This window comes from Meles meles, chromosome 16 (assembly GCF_922984935.1).
Source record: "Meles meles chromosome 16, mMelMel3.1 paternal haplotype, whole genome shotgun sequence".
Lineage (NCBI taxonomy): Eukaryota > Metazoa > Chordata > Mammalia > Carnivora > Mustelidae > Meles > Meles meles.
In genome coordinates this window covers 41,977,604-41,999,526 of record NC_060081.1, presented here as the reverse complement: position 1 = coordinate 41,999,526, position 21,923 = coordinate 41,977,604, and the positions used below count along the sequence as shown (strand labels likewise).

The 21,923-nt window shown below is 40.6% G+C and overlaps 1 protein-coding gene across 1 annotated transcript in view; it reads left to right on the top strand.

Moving 5' to 3' along the window:
• The window catches only part of MACROD2 (mono-ADP ribosylhydrolase 2), a 2,072,211-nt gene that overhangs the window by 1,918,430 nt on the left and 131,858 nt on the right, over nt 1–21,923 (top strand). The window contains exons 10-11 of the mRNA XM_045980851.1: nt 6,698–6,742; nt 13,944–14,027. Coding sequence (XP_045836807.1) covers nt 6,698–6,742; nt 13,944–14,027 — 129 coding nt within the window. The remainder of the gene's footprint in view (nt 1–6,697; nt 6,743–13,943; nt 14,028–21,923) is intronic.

The following is a 21,923-nucleotide window of genomic DNA, read 5'->3' as shown; positions in this document are numbered from 1 at the left end:
AGAAGCCTGTGTGAAGGAATTAAGCCTTAAGAGAGAGAACTTAAGAGCACATGAAAAAAAAAAAAAAGGCAACAAGATTTTCATAATTGGTCTGCTTGACAGACCTGCCCATTTGTGTGGATGCCCCAGAAATTTTGACAAAGGAATTTCAGGTGCCCATCCTTTATTTCCTGGGGGAGTGGAGAGGCTGCCTTAATAGCCCATAGGGGTCACTTTCTCCTTCATAACACACTTTTTTTCCATGCAATCCACAGTCCTCTTTGAAGCAAGTTTCCATCCAGGTACATGTCTCTTAGCCAATTGTAGGGTCCTAACCATGGGCGACAATAACTGTGTGATAGGTGGGTGATTTCCAGCACAGAAGGAAACATATATCTTACAAAGAGAATGACTATTCCTCAGTCCCAGCAACCATCTGGTGCGGGCACCCCTCATCAGCATTAGGCCAGCAATCACCAAGTAGCTCAGCTTGGATCTCAAAAAAGTAGGACATCTAATGTTTTTGAAAGCTTTTCCTCCGGCACCCAAAGACCATTACTTTAGAAAATGGTTCTCCAACTGCAGCTTGCATGAGCGTTTCCTGGAGGGCTTGTTGAAAAAGTGTTGCGTTCTTCCCCTGAGCTTCTGCTTTGATAGATCTTTAGCGGAACCCAAGAATTTGCATTTCTAACAAGTTCCCAGGTGGTGATGATGCTGTTGGTCCAAGACCACACTTTAGACTACAGTTCTGTGGGGTTTCGTAATCTGTTTTTATACCATCTACTTTCTGAAAGACTGTGTTCATTATGGCAACTCTAGATGAAGGAGTTAAGACCCATCTCGAGTCATTCCAAAATCCACAGCATAGTCTGTTCTCTAACAAACTCTGTCTTCCATCAAAGAAGGTGAGGTAGATATTACAGACATCAAAGTAGGTTAGACACATCCTTAAAGGGGTTTCTGAAGTGTACAAAGCTATTACTGAAAACTGGTTTTCCTGGGGAAACCAGTTGGTCTTCACACTCATATGTAGTCAAAATAAGAACTCCAGTCATATTGTATTTTTTGTGCAGAACTCAACAGGGTAATCTGACAGAGAGGGGTGCGGTGAATGAAACTGGCATCCATTATGAAATTAACATCAAGAAAATAAGAAATAGAGAGAGAGAGAAAAGGAGGGAGGGAGGAAGGAAGGGAAGGAAGGAAGGAAGGAAAGAAAGAAAGAAAGAAAGAAAGAAAGAAAGAAAGAAAGAAAGAAAGAAAAGAAAGAAAGAAGGAAAGGAAGAAAGGAAGGAAGAAAGAAAGAAAGAAAGAAAGAAAGAAAGAAAGAAAGAAAGAAAGAGATCAAAGAGGCCCCAGGAGTTGAAATGGAGCCTCAGCCACTGGGTCCTTTCTGCTGAGGAAGGGAAGGAGCAAGGGAGGGAAGTTTTCTGGAACTGGCATTTCTGAACACCCAGAACAATGCCACAATGCCACCTGACAGATTGCCCTCTATTTTGAAATGATATTTGTAAAACTTTGGCTTAAAACCTTTTATTTGATTTTCACCCTCTAACAAAGAAGCATGATGCTTGAAGAACTGTTAAAAGGGCAGCGGCTCTGGGCCCATGCTCCATCATTGGTCCCTTAACTGCTTCCAAATTTTGAATGGCATGCCTCCTTATCTCCATAGGCTAAAATCCTCTTCTTTCATATATTGCTTTTTTGTTTCCCAGTTTGTTAGAGAAAACTTCTTGCTAGAAATGTGCTGCATAAACATGGCTCAAGTGAATACATTTTATAGAATAATGTTGAACTAAAGTGGATTTCATTAATAAGTAACAGCACATTAGGTGCTTTGTAGACCAAAATTACTCTGTGCTGGATTTTAATATAAATAATACCAAAATATGAAGGTGTGCATTTTATAGTTTATTAGTAAATTTCACTTGTGAAAAATGTTCTCTCTCAAAAGCTGGTGTGTCATTTTCTGCTTAAAGTAGTTTAGTAACCCTATAATTTTCAGGATAAAATTTAAATTCTTCAATCTGAGGTGTTAGGATTCCCCAGAGAAAGAGAACCAATAGTGGATATAGATTTAGATATAGATATAAATATAGATGTAGATATAAATTTATTATAAGGAATTGGCTCATGCAATTATGGAGGCTGCCAGATCCCAAGACCTGCAGTCAGCAAGCTAGAGACCCAGGAGAGCGGATGGCAGAGTTCCAGTGGGAGTCTGAAGACCTAAGAACCAGGAAAGCCAGTGATGTCATTTCGATCCAAATGCCTGAAAGCTTGAGACCCAAGCAGAGCCCGTGTTTCAGTTTGAGTCCAAAGGCAGGAAAAACCCATTGTCCCAACACTATAGTACCCTCTTCCTTGTGGGAGGGTTAACCTTAAACTTATTGGATGAGCACCGCCTCCCCCCACACACACACATTACAAGAGCTATCTGCTTTACTGTGTCTACCAAATCAAGTGTTAATTTCCTTCTGAAAGGAAATCCTGTGTGACACGTATCTGGGCATTCCATGGCTTAGTTACATTGACACGTGTGATTGACCATCATACCCAGGAAGGAAAAGCCTTCATTATGCAGCTAGAACTGGACAGTTTACCCACAGATCCCCCTGTAACTCCTCCCTTCAGCCACTCGGAAGCTTGTTTTATTTCCTTAAAAGCATCTTGGCTGTTTGTATCCATGTGTTTTCACAGATGTTTTCCCCTGTGTTTGAGTGCAGTTACCCTTTTTTTAGTTTAGATCCCCCCAGAAGCAGACCCCAAAACACTCCAGCAGCCCAGAGAAAGCCCTCAGGCAGAGGCCCAGGGGCTGGTGGCTGGAAGTTGGGCTGGCAAGCACGGAAATGTCAAGGAACAAGGGGGTGTAGGTAGGGCACCCACATCTGCTCAGAACACACTGTGACCTTTCCTTCCTCCTAGCTAATTCTAACTCGCCCTTGAGGATTCAAAGGAAGCCTCAGCTCTTCTGGAAATTTTTCATTGACCTTCTCTCTGACTTAGCTGTTTGTTGTCTGTTTCCCAGTAAAACCTCAGACTACTTGCCTCAGAGAATCTGTTACTTCCTCTTCTGACTGCTGCTTCCACTTCTTTATGAGCTTTCTGAGGGACTCGGTTGTCAGCTCTATCTTCACGGTCTTCCATAGTTCCGACATGTGGTGTTGGTCAGGAAATGGTTGTTCAAGTAGGGAAAGTAGTGATAATAACAACACCATTAACACTAATAGCCACTATTTATTGAATGCTCATTCCATGTAAGCACTTCACATGTAGGATGTCTTACCAACTCTGGAAAGTTAGTACTTTTATTATCCCTATTTCTCGAATAAGAAAGCTGAGGTGTAGGTTTACATAATTTGCCCAAGACTGCACAGCTCCACGTGGTTTGGCCTGGAAGTAAACCCAAGCAGTCTGAATCCAGATCCTGAATATACTCTTAACTGCCATATGGATAAATGAGTGAAACGGATGCATAAATGGATAATAACATCAAGTCTGATCCTTCCACACCTGGGGACATTCTAGGGATGACGCTATCAGTATAGTCTATAGAGTTCAAATATCAGCTCGAATGTCACATTTTCCGAACACCCTTCCCAGTAGCAGCTGTCCCTCCCCTGACACCCTTTTGTAAGTGCACTGACTCCTCTCTAGTATATGTTCAGATGTATCTGCATGTCTTACTTTCCTTACTAATGATGAGTTTCTAGACACCTGTGTAACTGTTGGGGCCGGGCAGGAAGGGAAACTCTTCAAGATGGCGGATACCCCAAAATGGCCGAGGTTCCCGTCATCACCTCCTCCTGGGACGCCAATGGATCAATGACCTGCTGACAGCTCGACGCAGGCCCCTACACCTCTCCTTTTGGACTTCCCCAACTGAACCAAATACCCCTCAAACCCCAGAAAAGAAAGTAACTCTGACTGGTCGGATTACAATCCTTCCTTTGCATAGAGGAAGTAACTCTGACTGGTCGGATTACAATCTTTCCTTTGCATATGAGCCGATCAATAGGAAATAGTGCTGCTTTTCAACTTTATGTAAACCCCTGCCACCTTGTCTTGCGCGCGACTTCCCCGACTCACTGCCCTCTTTTGAGTCGTGGAACCTCTTCCGAGGGTGCCCACAATAAAGATCTGTTCTCGGACCCTCGCTTGTCTTGGCGGTCTCATTTCCATTTAGTTACCGAGAAACCTGACAGTAACCTGGTATTTTCTGTTTCCCAGACATAAAGCCACACATACAAAAGTTTACCAATGAGTGCTTGCCACGTGGACAAACGGATATTCATAGTTGACAAGCAAAGGGATCTTTGACTCTTCCTTTATCTTTCCCTGGGAACTGTGGAGACTTTTTCATCCCTTTCTGAGATTCCAGAAAGTCTGTTTCCATAGAGATGGTTCTAGGTATTTTCGATGGCTCTGAAAAATAAAATTTTGTTTAAATGTATTAAGTTCAGGGAAGAATCTGTGAAGAGTTTACTTTGTAACATTTTGATAAATCATTTGGTTACAAAATTACATTTCTAAGAGAAAGATATTCTTTCTCCCAAAATTCTATTCATAGAAAAAGATGAAAGAAATAGGTTATATAGAAAATCACTAATTTTATAACAATTTGAATGGAAGAAAATTTATGTCTTTAAAAATTAACCATGGTCATCAAGAATTACTTTCCTAAAACCTCAAATTAAATGTATTTTCCATTCCCAGTGACTGGTATATCTATAATCTTCTTTTATAATTAGCACTTTGAAGAGTATCACATTGAATAAATTTAGCCAAGAAATTATTGGATGTAAAGCATATGTCCAAGAGGAAATTACAAATCCTTACTGAGTCCTCATTGTTTCCAAATCATCACGTAGCTCCATGTTGCCCTGGTATGTAAGAAATAGATAGGAAATATAAACACAGGAGTTCTCCAATTTGACTAAAAAAAATCGGAGAAAATTAAAAATTTTAATTCAGCAGAAATTTCTTCATGGATTTTAATGTATAAAATTAATTGCATTATGTACCAGGGAAAAAAAGGAACATAAGACAGTCTTCAACTTTGTAGACTTCACGATCTAGAGATGGGCATCTGCCAGACAAATATGTTAAAAAGTTGACTCATGATTTGGTGGCAATAATAACTAATACATATAGTTATATAAATAATATGTGATATATATTATGTATAAATTTATACAATTAATTTATATATATTAATTTATAATTTTATTTTTAAATTAAATTAAATTTATAATTTATATAATAATATGTTTATATATTATATATAAATTTAAACATAAGTATTTATATATTATATAATATATATTAATATTTCAGAAGGTGTCCTAATGCTTTATGTAATACTATCTCATTTAATCCTTGCAACAACTCTATGCAGGAGGTATTATTATCCCACTTAATAGCTGATGAACCTGAAACTGAGAACTGGCGAGTAACTTTTCCATAGTCACATGCCTAATGAATGGGTGGGTGGAGGAGCTGTGGGACTCAGCTGGACCTCAGCCCAAATGTCCTTAAAGTTGATACTCGAAGGTGTTAAAAATAAGCTACAACGAAAAGAAGACTATTCACTCAAACTTGGATGGAGCAGATGTTATGGTGCCTCAGTGTGGCCTTGAAGGATGAGTGTGAACAGAGATGGAGAAAGGCATTGCTTCCAGGACTGAGGCAGGTAGTGGAAACTAACAGAAATCTTAGAAAACAGAATCGAGTGGTGCTTGAGTGAAGGTGGTAGCATGAGTGGAACAGAGGAGGGGAAACCGAGAAGAGTGGTCAGAGCAGATACTGCTGGCCTTGAGTGTGACCCCAAAGAGTCTAGACCTTTCTCATCAGGCAGACAGGAGTCACTGAGCAGTCATGAACCGGATCGAGCTGTGTTTGAAGATTGATTTGGCAGTCATGTGTAAAAGGAGTTGGAAGAGCACATTAAGAAATCACCAAATAGGGAAGTCTGAATTTGAGTAGTAGTGATGTGAATAGAGAGGAAAAAGAAAGAAGACAGGATTCAGCATTGCCTGGATGTGAACAACAGTGACAGAGAAGAGACGACATTATGTCAAAAGTTCAGAAAGCAACTATGTCAGCCAGAGAACAGAGGACGCATGGGTCCTTGCCCAATTACAGAGGGTTTCACTGGGATGAGGGGAAGTCAAGTAGGAATGATAGGACTGGGGTGGGCTGGGGGAAGGGCACTTGAATTTGTATGGTTAAAGATTTGGATTTGCAAGTATAGCAAACTAGCACTTTCCATGGTGCAGTGCAGGGATTGGACCCAGGTGTCAGCCTACACCCAAATGGCGAGCCCCACATTTCTAAATACTTGAGGCGAGGGTGCATCCCTTTCATGGATGCAAAAAATGCAGCATTTAAAGTGTGTGGGGTTTTTTTGTCCTTTTGAAATGCCCAAAGTGACTGTGTGAAACTTTAAAAGCAAAACAAATTGTTGCATATATAGTTTTGTTAGACATATCTAACAATTTTTAAAAGGAAGCATAAACCCTAGGTGTTAAAATTGTGCTCTGTCTGTTTACATTACATTACACTGATTTAGCATAATAATATAAGACAATAGAAATGCATGGTCTACCAGGTTTCTGCTGAGTATTTTCTTGCCTTTGCATTTTTATTAGATTGGAGAATTCTGGGGTTTCTAGGTTTTGTATGATCTTTTCTTTGTCTTTTCTCTTTTTTTTAATAGATGATAATAATGAAGAAGAAGGTGTTGACATCAAAGAAGATTCAGGTATTAAATTTATGATTTTATTCATAGAGAATAGGCAAAGATCATTGTGTTGTTTATGTACGCCTCACATTTTTTCAAAGAAAAACGTAACAAGGTTAATAAAATAGGTAAAGGGGATTAAGAGTACACTTATCCTGATGAGCACTGAGTACTGTAAGGAATTGTTGAATCACTATATTGTGCACCTGAAACGAACATAACCCTGCATGTTAGCTATACTGGCATGAAAAGACTAAAAAGAAAAAAATAGAAATGTACACTCAAGGTTATAAAATGAGAAAGTAGTTGTGCTAACTCTCGTGGCTTATACAATCAGCATATTTAAGCAGTAGACTTTCAGCTTTCTGAAAGCTGAGGTAAAAATGGAACCTGATGTTATAACGAATAGAGCTGTGTAGCAAATCACCCCAAAGCTTAGTGATTAAAGCATCTGCTAATCCTGCTCATATATTCGGTGGGTCAGGAATTCAGACAGAGCACAGCAGGGCTGACTTCATCCTGCTGCTCTACAAGGTCTGAGGCCTCATCAGGATGCCCCAGCGTCTGGGGGTGGGGGCTGGAATCCTGTGAAGATTTGTTCACCCGCATGTCTGGCCTGGAATTGATACTGGCTCTGGGGCTCTCAGCTGAGACCCTGGCTGGGGCAGTTTTCTGAGACATCTATGCACAGCCCCCTTCAATAACCTGGGCTTCCTCTCAGCATGGCAGCCAGGCTCCAAAGTGGTTTCTCTAGAGACAGCAAAGTGAGCCAGCAGGAGCTGTACCCTTTTTAAGCCTCAGCCTCAGGAGTCCCACAGAATGACTTCCACAAAACTCTTTTTGGAACAGTCATTAAGAAGCCTGCCCAGGCTCCTGGGGAGAGAAGATAGGCTCAGTCCCCTGATGGGGACCAGTGAGGTTTTCGTCAAGTACACGGGACCTGAAGACTGGCTGTGGCCATCTTTGGTACATATATTTGATACATAGGATTTATTTTTCTCACTATCAAAAATTAAGATGTGTGCCTACTCCTCAAGAAAGACCAGTGTTTGATGAGGGAAATCTAGTGGTTGCAAACATTGGATCTGGCCTAAGGGGGCCACTCGGTATGTGCTTGTTAATGAATTCATGAAATCAATAGGCCTGAATTCAATCCCAGCTCCTCCATTTATGGACTTTAGGTAAAAGTTTTCTCTATAGGCCTTAGTTTATACCTCTGCAGCCAATAACTGTTACCATATAGTCTTGTTTGGGAATTAAAGGAGATATACCTGAAATGTTTCTTGGATCTTAGTAAACATAAAATGATCACTTCTTTCTTTGTCCTCTAGATATTGGAAGGGTATAGAACTTAATTCCATAGTATAAGTACCCCATGTTCCCCATTTTGGCAACCACACTGTTCTAGGTATGAGATGGGGCCAGGTTTCAAAAATTAAAATCAATATCTCAGAGGTCCTAATTTTGTATAACCTGCTATTCGATGCCAGAACTCCATCCATTAATCACCAACAACCTCAGTCTGAGCAGCTCCATTAACAGGGAGCAATTTAAATTCTGAGGTAAACGATCTCTGTTAGTCAAGGTTTGATTAAAATATTCCTTTCTCCTGGTTAAATCTCTCTCCCTCCCCTGATTTCCCACTGTTTTCATGGAAAGATACCAGCAGGTCTTTTCTTTGTAACAGCTCACAGGAGCAATGATCATAACTCCTGTCTAGCTTTTAGCTTCTTCTCCGGTCCAAACATGCCTGAGTCCTATGGTTTCCTTGGTCTCCCCAGGGCAGTGGATTCAGAGGGCAGGAGAAGTTGAGGGAGGGTCTACAAGCCAGGAGCAGAAACAAAGGAGGTATTACTGCTGTAATAACATTTGTCAGTTCCCTGCCTGTATATCCTTGGTGCCCACCATTGCTTAACAATATCCACAGCAGTCTAAGGAAAGTTCTTGTGACTGTTAGCTGAGTCTTGTTTGCTAGTCAGGAAAGCAAACTCAAAGTGCCAGGGTGTTAATTTGTCTGGAGTAGTCCTCAGGCAACAATGGGCAAGAGTTGGGGGAACTGTGCAGTACAACTCTGAGGCAGGTTATGATTCAGTGCTGTCTGGTAGAAATAGTATGGGAGCCTCCTGCTTATCTTCAGATTTTCTAGTAATCACATGGGAAAAAGTAAAGAGAAACAAGTGAAATTAATTTAATACTATTTTATGTAATATAAAATATCCAAAATAGTATCATTTCAACAACTAATCAATATATTATAGGAGCCTGATATTTTACATCCTCTTTTTTCCATTCTAAGTTTTTGAAGTGTGTGTGTGTGTGTGTGTGTGTGTGTGTGTTTTACATTCATGTCTCAATTCAGACTAGACACATTTCATGTATCCTTTGGCAAAGTGTGGTGTTGGACAACAAGATTTGATACCAACACCCAGAACTCCCCAGTGGAACTTGCTCACACCAGTATCAGCTGCCTTCCCTTTCCTGTCTCCCTTCCCTACTCCCCTCTGGCACTTTCTGGGGTAATTTCTTAAATGAAGTATTTGCTCTCTAATCCTGTCTCAGCGTCTTCTGAGAAAATCCAAACTGAGACAAGGACTCTGCCTTTTGTAAAACATAAAGCCCAAGGTGAAATTTCAATTAGAATATCCATTTCCACACTCATGAGGGATGTCTTATTGCTTAAAAGAACATATTGAAAAAAAGACTCTAAGTAGTCACCCCATCTTGGATTAAATTTAATGTCAATTTCTTGTCTTCTCCTTTATCCTGCTCATATGAAGTATCCTTGTAATATCCTTCAGCCATAGGGAGTACTGCCCTTTCAGCTGGCCAATTTAAGGACTTTATCTGGCTAAGGACCATTTGCCTAAGTGCCATAAGAACACATTTCTAGGCAGGGGGAGTTGACTTCTTAATGAGATGCAGCTCGCTCTCCCAACCACTGAGTGATTTTAAGAAAATCATTATTAATGCTAATGCTGAGCCCACAAGCTTTGAGTCAGCATATGAGGTTTGGGGGACTTTAATTGGATCATCAGTTCTGATTTTAGTCTCATCCGGTTTCCTGGGGGTTTTGTGACCAGCAGCTGGATGCAGCTGTGAAAGTCACACCCGATGCCCCAAAGACGCTAAGTCACCAGGCCAGAATGGGCTTGCAAGGCTGATCTCCATTTTCTAATATGGGAGTGCTGAAATCACGGGGGAATTCTGGGCAGAATGGTTCCATGATGGGCCACTGGCCTTGCCAGATGTTGATGAGGAGGCTGGCTTTTGTTCATATCTTATCCTCGGGTGTCTTGGTCTCTAAGACAGGTCTCTAACCAGACCATTAAGTGCTGCCTTTCCTCTGCCCTGTGTCGCCTTTTCTTCGCATACATGTAGAAATGCTGGAGGGATTTTTACAAATGCAGCTGACATTAGTGAAAGGCTACTTGGGAGAAATAACTGGCCAATAAAAGCTAGTGAATGATAGTGAAAAATAATCTGAAGACCCCAAACCAGTAAAGTGCTGCTAACCTGACTCTCTGGGTGCAGAGAACCCCAACTGGGGGGAGTCTGTATATTTCATTATTGTAAATATACCCATTGTAGTGGTGTTCGAGCTACCAAACATGAGGTCAATGAATGCGGGAGTTGAGGAGAGATAGATGTGGTCAGCTGGCTCGAGTCGGCCCCAGCACACATCTGCTGAACCAGATTTTAATCAACATGGACCTTATGCCAGTCGCTCCACATACATGAACTTATTTAAGATATGCAACAACTCTAGGAGCCGAGGACTGTTACTACACAAGGCTTGAGAGGAATTACTTCCTGGCTTAAATAGGAGAGCCATAAGTGTGTCTGACCCCAAAGTTCACACCCTGTCTCTGACTCTAAAAGTAACTTAGAGGCAGGAGCATTTCAGGTGGTGTGAGACAAGGTCATCCTCAAGGTGAAGCTCTGCCCCCATGGGGAATGACAGAGACAGACTGGCTTAACTGCTGAGGATTCCCTTTAAGTCCTTTATCAGTTTCTTTAATCCTAGCTTAGACAAGGTTTCCCCATGTCCTTCCATTCCCAAGACCATGCATTGTTGAAATGGGCCCCAACCAGGGACAGAAAACCAAAGGCCACCTACGGCAGTTCAGCTACATGAGAGTGAGGAGCGCAGGTGAATTCTTTAGGTGACAAAGTTATGCTCAGAGCAAAGCTCCAGGTCTCCACCCTCTGCCGGAAAGAGAGGCAACATAGATCATATGATACTCTGCCTAGGAGAAGTTTGGGATGCTTTGGAGGAATGTTCCTTCAGCTTCTCCAGATCAAGAGGGAGAGTTGTTTCTGCTGCCCCACAAGTAGAAATCTGGGCACAGAGGTCATGTGTTATCAGTGACTTTCATTTGAATGCCTCCATGGGTGTTATGAAATGATACCAATGCCGTAGATGACTGTTCATAATTAACATGTATCCATGCCCATTGACTACCCAAGGAGGGCCTTATCACTTTTTTAAAAAATGAAGCACTAGTCCTTTTGGGGTACTTGTCTCAATATGTGGACAAAGAGAGACAAATAGATGTCTTTCAGAGATGTCTTATCCTTTCCCCAAGAATTCCTATTCAGGTTGGGAAATCAAGTTCATTATCAAAAACTCATTTTCAGGAAATGCTGGTTTGGGGTTGAGTCCCCAGCATGGGAAACTCTCTTCTTAGTCCCTGTTGCAGATGATGCATTTCAGAGGCATCTTCCAGAGAGTCTTACAGTCTCCTTCCAGGGAGATCACAAGTATTGCTTTGCCCATTTTATGCATCCTTTTGAGCACAGCATCTGTGCTCAGTGAGCTGTTCCAAGCATCTCATTTCTGATTTTGCTGAACCCATTCTGAAGGGTCAACATCCATCTCACACCTGGTGACAGAAGTTTGGGGGAGTTGCTAATGTAATCATTGGCAGAATTTTTCACCCTGGCCATGGTAATGATCTTAGATGTGACTTACTTGCAACCACAGAAAGCCTAACTTTGTGCCCAAAAACCTTTATAGTCCATAATGCCAAAGTTTTTAATAGCACATCTATCAAATGCAATTTTTTGTTCTGTTCCTTTTTTAATAAATGGGAAAAGAAAAATGAGTCGCCATAGCTCTGTAGTGTAATTTTAGATTCCTGGCATAAGGCGACAGCTGCTAAGAGAGTAAGAATTAGGCATGGGCCCCATTATATCTTGGCCTTAAAGAAAGGCCTGGGTAAGGGGGGGGGGGGCGGCAGAGAAAACCAAACTGGAAACAAAATTCTCAAGACTACTAGGTACCAGGGATGCAAGAGAGATAAGGAAAGACAAATGTCCTTTTCTCAAGGAACTCACATTCTTAGGAGGTAGGATAGAGAAGGGAAATATACAATAAAGAAAAAAGAGGAAAAGATGATTTCAGATACATCAAGCGATGTATTTGAGAGCGATTTCCCTTGCAGGCCTCCTTTGTATTACAAATTCACAGAGGGCCTTTCTTGGCAGCTGAATTTGATTGGAGATTAATAGGTGAGAAGGAGGTAGACACGCGAGTGTGCTTTTTTGGAGGGGGGAGGGGGGAAAAACCATAGATGTGACCATTCTAGGGCAGAAACTAGCATAGTAATGACCAAAGAACACACAAAGGCAGCCAAAGCACAAGCGGGAGATGGGGCCAGAGCAGTGAGTAGAGCACAATGGCCATGTTCTGGCCCAGGGACTTGGATCTGGATCTTACTCTAAGACCAATGGTATTTAAACAGGTGAGCAACAGGATCAGGTTTATACTGAGAAGGTAATTCTGGCTGCTGCAAGGGGGATTAGAAAGCCAGGACAGACGTTACTACAGGAACCCGGGTAAGGGAGGCTGCTGGTTTGGATTAGGATGATGATTGCAAAGGGTGAGCTCAGTGGATGAATACGGGATATTGTGGAGTAGAGCTGATAAGGCTTACAATGACCTTCCTGGAAAAGTGACTGAAAGGAAACATTAAGGACAGTATCTCCGTTTGGGGGTTTGAATTCCTGGGCAGATAGTGAGATGTGAACTACGATGGGGAGAACAGGTTTGCAGACATCAAGAGCATGTTGCAGCTGTGCTGTTTGAAATGCCTAATGGGATTATTTACATAAATTTGAAATGCTTGGTGAGAGCCCAGTGATGGGAAATCATGAGGGCTGGAAAGAGGGAGGCACCATTAAATCCTAGCCAGAAAGGACAATGGAGGAGGGGGTAGTTACCTGATCCTGGAGACAGAGGGGATGTGGAGAAGGCCAAGGGATTGGGGCTGTGATTGAGATAGAGGGATACAATAAGCCCCTGAAGGCTACTAGTAGCCTAGGAAGAAAGCCAGAAATTTCACGTACAGACCAGTCTCCCAGCGCACAGCTGGGTGGGAGATGGGGTAGCGGGTGGTGAGTGGATCCGGAGGTACAAACAGAAGACAGCCAGTTCAAATACAAAACGAGCTGCCATGTAAATTAAAGATGTAAGCTTTGAGCTTAGTAGAGAGACCAGGACTGGAAATACAAATTAATGCATAACAAAGTATCTATATCTGAAGGGGATGAATTTAGAGATACTTTTCCTAACACTGTCCTCAGAATTTTTTTTTTTTCAGTCTTCAGAATTTAAATTATCAGCCTCCTTGGATAGACTCAGCCCCAGGAGGTCTTAGGAAGGATTGAGAAAAGTGGGAAACATGTTAATTTAATTGGGGGCATACAGAAGTTGTTTAGAATTTGGATGACTAAAGAAATCTGTTAAATAGAAGGAGGATAATTTCAAGCTCCACCCCAGCCTCCCAAGATGAGATGACATTGCAGCTGATCTCGCTCTACTTTGAGGACTTAGTAAAATGAAATTGCATTTTGGCAACTGTCAGTTAATCCGCGAAGTTTTAAATCAAACTCCTGTGGAGAAAAAAATAATAATTTGGGGTTGCCTTATGGAGAATTTCTTTTAATTTAAAAAAAAGCATTTAAGATTTCACATTCGTGTGAATCATTAATGATGGTCACAAAAAGATGTTAAACTGAGGCTTTAATGTCAATCTATGTACGCTGGAGAAGCACAGGCTCTTGCCAAAATTTAGCTCAGCCAAAATGACAAATGAAATCTGTGAACAAGCTTCCCTATACATGTGGGTTTACTGAGGTGGGGGGGGAGGACTTTAAACTTCAACATAATTTTAAATATTTAATATCTAAATAAAAATGCTTTAAATCTTTATGCTTCCAGAGGGGATAGAGCCAAAAGGCCTCTCTCCACCCCCCAAGAAGAGCAAAGCAAAGAAGCCAGAATGTTCCAAAGACTCTAGTGAAGGTGAGTCCTGTTCCTCTTGCCTTTAAAAAATTACTCCATGAAAAGAAATTTCTGGCTAACTTTTAAATGATGTGTGTGTTCTCATATTCAGATATTTCTAGGGTTCAAAAATCACAGAAAAATTCTTTATCCTTTCCTAATATGTTGATTCTCCCCTGAATGTCAGGACAAAATATCAGATTTGGGTTTAGTTGGTGAAGGTAAAAACCAAGTTTGAAAAAAACCCATTTTCTCATTGTGATGTATTTTCTGTTTCTGCAAAGTGCTGACAAGTTGGGGGCTTCGTCATGGAGTAAGTGTAAAGGTAGAGACGTGGGTGTGACGGGCAGTGAGTAGCTAATTGCCTTATTGAGATCATTTGCTCTTTTCATGAGTACATTTTGAGTTCAGGTTCAAACCTAAGCAGTGGGTGCTGGAAATGTATCTGGTTTTTTGTTCTCTTCTACTTTCTATAAGCCAGCATATCTTTGCATTAAATGGACAGGCTCAATTGGGCTCAGTTTGCTGAAGAAAGGAAGCCAGTCTCTCTTTGACTTACAACACTAGTACTGTCTATAAGATACTCACATTTTTCTTTTAAAATGTAGATTAGGTATTTTTTTAAGGGAGCCTCTCATCTCCGGAGTATGCATGAACTTCTTAAAGGGGAACGTATTTATGCTTTCTCGTTTCTCACTTTGGAGCCTCCCTTCATCTGCTGTGAATTGGAGAGCATTATAATACTGATGGTGTCAGCTTGGGTCTTGGGGAAAGAAGATGCCAAGACAAGAAATAGAAGTGCAGGAAATGTATGGGAGCGGGGAGCTTTGAGGGTAAAGGGGGGAGGAGCAGGAGGAGGCGAAGGAGAGAAGGAAGATGAGCTGGGAAGAGCCTCCATCTGCAGTGAACTCTGGGAAGAATGGGGAGACCCAGAGCATTGGGCAGGAATGGCTGGCTCCAAGATCCCCTTCCTCTAGCTCACTCACTGGCTGCAAGCAGCTGGTAGAGAAAGTGGCCTCGATGTGAAAATAATGCTTCAGTGGACCCCAAAGTGTGGCCAGTGGCTGCTGTTGCCTCACTTCATTCACAGGAGCACGTTCTCTCTTGAAGAGAAATCCTGAACATCTCTTCTCCATGAGAGGACAGCCCCTACATGAGTGTCGGGGTTCCAACTGACAAGCAATGACACTGCCTTCGTCCACATCTGGGTTCAGAACCAACTGAGAAGGCAAAGCTATCAGAAAGTCTGAAACCAAAAAGACGAGCTTTGTTACTAATGAGGTTAGATGAGAACATCTGGTCTCCCTGCCCCCCGGATGGGCTTCTTAATGCTGGATTTCACTGCTGAATATGAAAGACGTAACCTCTGTCCCCTCAGGAGCAAGTACCATTGTCCTTGGTATCTTGGGTGCCTAGACAGAGGCTACTGGGTGAGCTAATGATATGAAAAAGAACAGCCCAAGACACGCCCTCTCTGTGGACAGGGGGATCTGAGAGAGACTCAAGATGAATGTGTTTCTTCCCCCAGGCTTGGATAAGTGAGGGGATAGGGAGAAAGGCACAGCAGTAAATGTTCTCTGCCCTTTGGTTGAGGAGTGAGAAATAAACATTTCCAGCTAACAGTAAATGATAGAAATAATGTGTATAAAGTGCCTGGCACAGGTCCGGCATTCATAATGGCTATTACAATAGCCATCATAATCAGCACCATGAGGGGGTGCACACTGCTCTAATTCCCTTAACGTGCTTGAGAGCTTTAAACCATTCATGCTGAACACTTAGAACTCTGGAAAAGGCCAACAGCTGTAACAGCCCAAGAGGGTAAGTAAGAGCTTTGGACTGTCCTCTCTTACTCTAATGAGGTCATTTCCTGGGCAATCTCTTGAGGTCATGACCGGGAAACGGGTTAAGGGCAAAACAGCAATTGCCTTTTCCTTAGAGAGGCTCCATCTCACCTAGTGGTTCCCAGCAAAGGTCCAACCCACATCAGAGGTGGTTTTCTGGAGCCTGGGCCTGTGGTCATTTTGAGTGACATGTGGTGAGCCATAAACTGCTCTTCCCACTTATTCCTTCAGATGAGCAGAAACTTCGTTTGCCTCCTAAGTAATTTCCTTTGTTTAGGAACATCATTCTGTAATCCCAAGATGAGTAGATAATAGGCTTCACCTCACCCAAAGACATGGTCTCAGAATATGCTCTGAGGCACCAAAGTGCCATCATTGTAGATTCATGACCAGGGACATTCTGTCTGTGGCATCATGATGAAATCTAACATTAGCCATTCTATAGAAACACGGGAATTGTGTGTTTGTCCCTAAGATGGCTTTTGGGACAAAAAGTAACCATTGCGGGAAAATGGTAAGAAGGGGACATGGCGGAGGTAGATGATTCTATGATGGGCACTCATTATTTATCAGTGTTTCTATTTTGATGAAATAAAGTAGGTCCTGAATTCATGTTAATTCATGTTACAGATATTTCACTTCTTCTCGTGATTCAAAGTGTTATAATCTTTGATTGGCAAAGAGTTACAATTCTTTCCCACTAGACGCGCAAAGGGAATATTGTATCCCTGGGTAAAAGGGTAATGAAGATTATGATCCTTCTCTGTGGTGGGCTTCCCATTTTAGAATTATCGGTCCTGTTCTAATGTGGTCATCTCCCTAAGATATATCTATCTATCTATCTATCTATCTATCTACCTACCTATCTATCTATCTATCTACCTACCTATCTATATATATATATATTTCAGTAAGAGAAGTTTCTGGTATTTTTATTTATAGATCACTCAACTTAATTCCCCATCACTTGGCCTCCTCTTACTTCTTCCCTCCTTTGGGTTCCCAGCCCTGATTCCAACCCTCATGGGTCTTCCTGATTACCTCAGTTTACCTTATAATATCCATTCTCAGACAGGATCATAAAGAATAGAGTTGGAACACAGACTCACCTAAATTTTCTAGCATATATAACCATAATAACTGTATTTTGATCCAGAAGAATTTTGCGAATGTATGGGCAAGTCATCTCATTCGACTGATCGGGTCGTGATCCCGGGGTCCTGGGATCGAGTCCCGCGTCGGGCTCTCTGCTCGGCAGGGAGCCTGCTTCCCTCTCATTCTCTCTGCCTGCCTCTCTGCCTACTTGTGATCTCTCTCTGTCAAATAAATAAATAAAATCTTTAAAGTAGACTACAAATGGTTTTTAACTTGCCCAAAGTCCATGCAGCTTGCTAATGTCAGAATCTCTTCCTTTTTTCTACAAATGACATAACTTTGCTAACCCTTTTCCCTTTTCCTCTTCTGGAAACTAGACCTAGTTTTTTTGAAGAGGCAATTTTGCTATCATTGCAGCCTTGACTGAAAGCCTTACTACTTTAGCAAATGTACTAAAGTAATGAACACCATAAGAAATAATCAGACAATTTCTTTTTTTTTTTTTAATCAGACAATTTCTAAATGCATTTATTAGCATTTTTGTATAGTGGACTTTGGATATAGAGTTTCATTTTAATTGTTTTGATTGAACTTTCATGGATCAGAGTATTGACCCACTGCAACACCATGCCAATAATGAAATGATTAATAACTTCAGATTGGCTGGCATCTGGTATAAATGATAAGCCAACCATGAGCTGACAAATTATAGGATCAATTCTTTGAAAAATACCTGGTGAATGGCAGTTCTAACAATTCCAACTCTCAGGAATTTGGAACAATTTTTTTCTTACAAAAAAATTAATTGAAAGAATATTATAGAAAACTTAGTCCCATTAAGAACACATGTTCCTCTCACACTCTTTCCTCCTTCTTTCACCAGGAAATCCTTTCAGAAGTTCCTTTGATGAAAATCTCTCTGGCTTTGTTTGTGTGGAAACATCATTTTGCTATTTTTTAAGACAGTTTTCCTGGGTAAAAATTTGAGGTTGATGGTTATTTTCTTGCAGCATTTCAAGATTTTTTTCCCCATCCTTACCAGTTCTGTGGTTGTTAAGAAGTAATATCTCAGTCTAATTGTCTCTTTTTTTATATTTCAAAATATAATTATATATTTATTATGCATTATTAAATAAATGAAAGTAATTTTAAAATATTAGCATTGTTATAGTAGCTTCTTTTTATTTCATTTTATTTTATTTTATTTCTTTTCTGTGTTCCAAAATTCATTGTTTATGCGCCATACCTAGTGCTCCATGCAATACATGCCCTCCTTAATACCCACCACCAGGCTCACCCAACCTCTCACCCCCCTCCCCTCCAAAACCCTCAGTTTGTTTCTCAGAGTCCACAGTTTCTCATGGTTTGTCACCCCTTCCAATTTCCCCCAACTCCCTTCTCCTCTCCATCTCCCAATGTCCTCTGTGTTAATCCTTTAAGTGATAATTGATGCTCTCTGCTTATTTCACTCAGCATAATCTCTTCCAGTCCTGTCCATGTTGATGCAAGAGTTGGGTATTCATCCTTTCTGATGGAGTCAATACTCCATTGTATATCTGGACCATATCTTCCTTATCCATTTGTCCGTTGAAGGGCATCTTGATTCTTTCCACAGTTTGGAGACTGTGGCCATGGCTGCTATGAACACTGGGGTACAGGTGGCCCTTCTTTTCACTACATCTGTATCTTTGAGGTAAATACCCAGTTGTGCAATTGCAGGGTCATAGGGAAGCTCTATTTTTAATTTTATGTGGAATCTCCACACTGTTTTCCAAAGTGGCTATACCCACTTGCATTCCCACCAACAGTGTAAGACGGTTCCCCTTTCTCCACATCCTCTCCAACACATGTTATTTACTGTCTTGTTAATTTTGGCTATTCTAACTGGTGTAAGGTGGTATCTCAATGTGGTTTCTTTTTTAGATTCTTTTCTTTCTAGTTGCATTGACAATCTGGTCTTTATCTTATTTGTCCCTCAGTTTCGGTATGATGTCCCTCTGTGTGGGTTTCTCTTTATCCTTTTTAGTATTTGCTCTGCTTCTTGGATATGGGAATAAACATTTTTTAGTAAAGTTATAAAAATTTTTCTCCTATTGTCTCACCAAATATTATACCTCCACTATGTCCTACTCATTCTTTTTCTCTCATTAATGACTCCTAACCTACGTTGTTGTTGTTGCTCTTCTTGTTGTTTTCCTGTGTCCCTATCTAGCTCTCTTTGATGCTTTCTGGTTACTTTTTTCAAGCTTATCACTCTATTCATTAATCTTATTTAACTTTATTTAATCTAATTTCCATTGTAATCCTTTTCATTTTTATAAGTTTTATTTGGTTCTGTTTCAAATATAGCTGGTCATTCTTTATTTAATAACCACATAAAATATTTAAAAAATAATCTGTATCTGAGATTTCAGTATCTCTAGTCTGTCTGTGTAAGTCAAATTCTACAGTTTGTTGTTTTTGCAGATTCATAGTTATGGTTATTTCTTTGTATGTTTTGGCTTTTTTATGGCCATATTCTTTAGATTTTTATTTGTGGGGATTTTCTGAAGTTGGATTAAGTGTTTATTTATTTATGTTTCGTTTTTGAGATGCCTGAGGATACTGCTGATTCAGGGAAACTAACTGCATATTTGGTATAGAGTTTTTTGTTTTGTTTGTTACTTGTTTAAGCCCATGTTAGTACACATATAAGATTAGGAAATCTCAACAGAGACTTTTTTTCTTCCGTTCTTCCTCTCCAACCAATGCTAAAACTGAGAGGGGAAAATTTCCCACTCTACTCAGCACCAAAGCACAGGTCCTATGGCTCATATGTGTGGCTCATTCAAACCCGAGCTTTAGCTAGTGGTTATCAGGGAGTATTCCTGTCTGCATCACCAACATCACTTGGGAAACTGTGAGAATTACAAATTCTAGGGCCTCATCTCAGCGCTACTGAATCAGAGATACTGAGGTAAGGCCCATGAATCTGTGTTTTTAAAAGCCCTTGGGGTATTAACACATGCATACTTGAGTTTGAGAACCACTATTCTAGAGTCTAGACCATCCGGGTGTTGGCAAATGCCTCAAAGCAAACAATTATTTCAGTGCTTGCTTACAAATCTTGATTTAATCGCCATCATTTCTGGCTTCTTAGGAGTTTCCTTACAAAAGCACCAGCTCACCCATGTATTCAAGAATTAGATATGTGATAGGTAGATTGGATAAGTGATTGGTAGACAGTAAATACCCACAAATATACATATAAAAATAGAAACCTACCTATAAATGTGTATACATGTATGTATATGCTACATATACCACATAGATACATATTACATAGATACATGTATCTACATATGTAATAGTCTGGGAAGATACATGTCAAATTGAACTCAGGAATTCTCTTAAAGGAGTAGAGAAGAGACAGGGGAAGATTGGGAAGAGCTCAGTGCTCAACTTTCTAAATTTGTGCATAATTGGAAAACGTACATATATACGGCAAGAATTGTTTTATATTGATAAAACAAAAACATACTCTCATTTAAAAAACTAGAGATGTTATGCTCCTAAAATTCAGTAGCAAATTCAGCACGGTAATTTTCTCCATACATTCATCTCCAAAGCCTTCAGTGGATTTTAGTAATGAATACTATTTTTCCACCATATTTTTTACAGAAAGCACTAGCACTTTGGTTCTCGTTCTACAATTGCCTCTACATAGAATATTCAACGAGCCTACATGGGATGCCCATTCTTCAGGAATCCAAACCCTTGTGATGCTAAATCAAAAAGCCCTATACTGCACTCTAAAATATTGATGATTTCTTTTGTCAGATGAAATTACATGTGGAGACATTTTGGAAACTAGAAAGCACTTTACAAGTTTGAAGGATCTAATATTGCTATTAGAGGTATTATTATTATTGTCTTGACTAAAATAAATTTTTCTGAACACATGAACCACTGGTGGAATGCACATCATATTTCCTAAGCGGCAGAATTTTCTCCCTGCCCTATTATTTTTCCTGCATATTAATGTATCATGTGACATGCTGTTTTGTGAGTGGCTGGACAGAAGGGACATTCTATCTTTCAGAATGCCATGCAGCAGTTCATGCATTATATTCATAAGCATGATCTTTAATTTAATTTTTTGACAAGTGCAGTGAAGGGTAAAATCAGGCAGTCATAATTTTGACTTAGCCATCACTCAAATGAGCTTAGTGATTGACCAGCTTGAAAAAAAAAAAAAGAAGAAGAAGAAGCAGGAATGAGGAAAAGCAGCTTTCTCATGAAGAAAAGCTTTGTTTTATCCTGTAGACCTTAAGATACCAAGAATTTACGCAAAAGGTAAAATTTCCACAGTGAAAATCAGAATACAATAAAAGTCCATGTCGTCATCTTGCTTTAATTATTCTCTTCATGTTCTGCATGATTCAGGGCCCTTCTGAGCTATCCCCCTACTGCAAATTAGTAGAAGAGTCTCTACAACAGTCACGGTCTCTACAGTTACCCATTAAACAGAGCTGTGATTCTAAACACGGAGTCCTGTTTCAGTTAGCATTACGATTTTAAATGGGCTCAGAATACATTGAGGCATTTTCCATAGTGAAAAGAAAGAACTAACATGGGCAGACGAAGCATTGGTGCTGTGTGACACGGAATGATCCCTGTCTCAGCCTGTGGTCACTGGCGTATTATTGGCAATATTCTCTTTCACTCTCTGGGGCGTCCTGGCTTGGGTGGTAACATGCATGGATGCTCTTACTGGAGGAGAAACCACAGTTCGACATGAGCGTAGACGGAGCGCTTGACCGTACAAGTTCTGCTTCCTACGTTGGCAGTTTTTCTAACCTAAAAGTCAGTTTCTTCATTATCAAATGAAGGAAAGAACCTCCCCTGTGAGAGCGTGGGAGATTTCAACAAGATTATGTGTGGAAACTGCCTGCCACAATCTCAGGACAGAACAGCTGGTCAGCCCAAGCGTATGGAA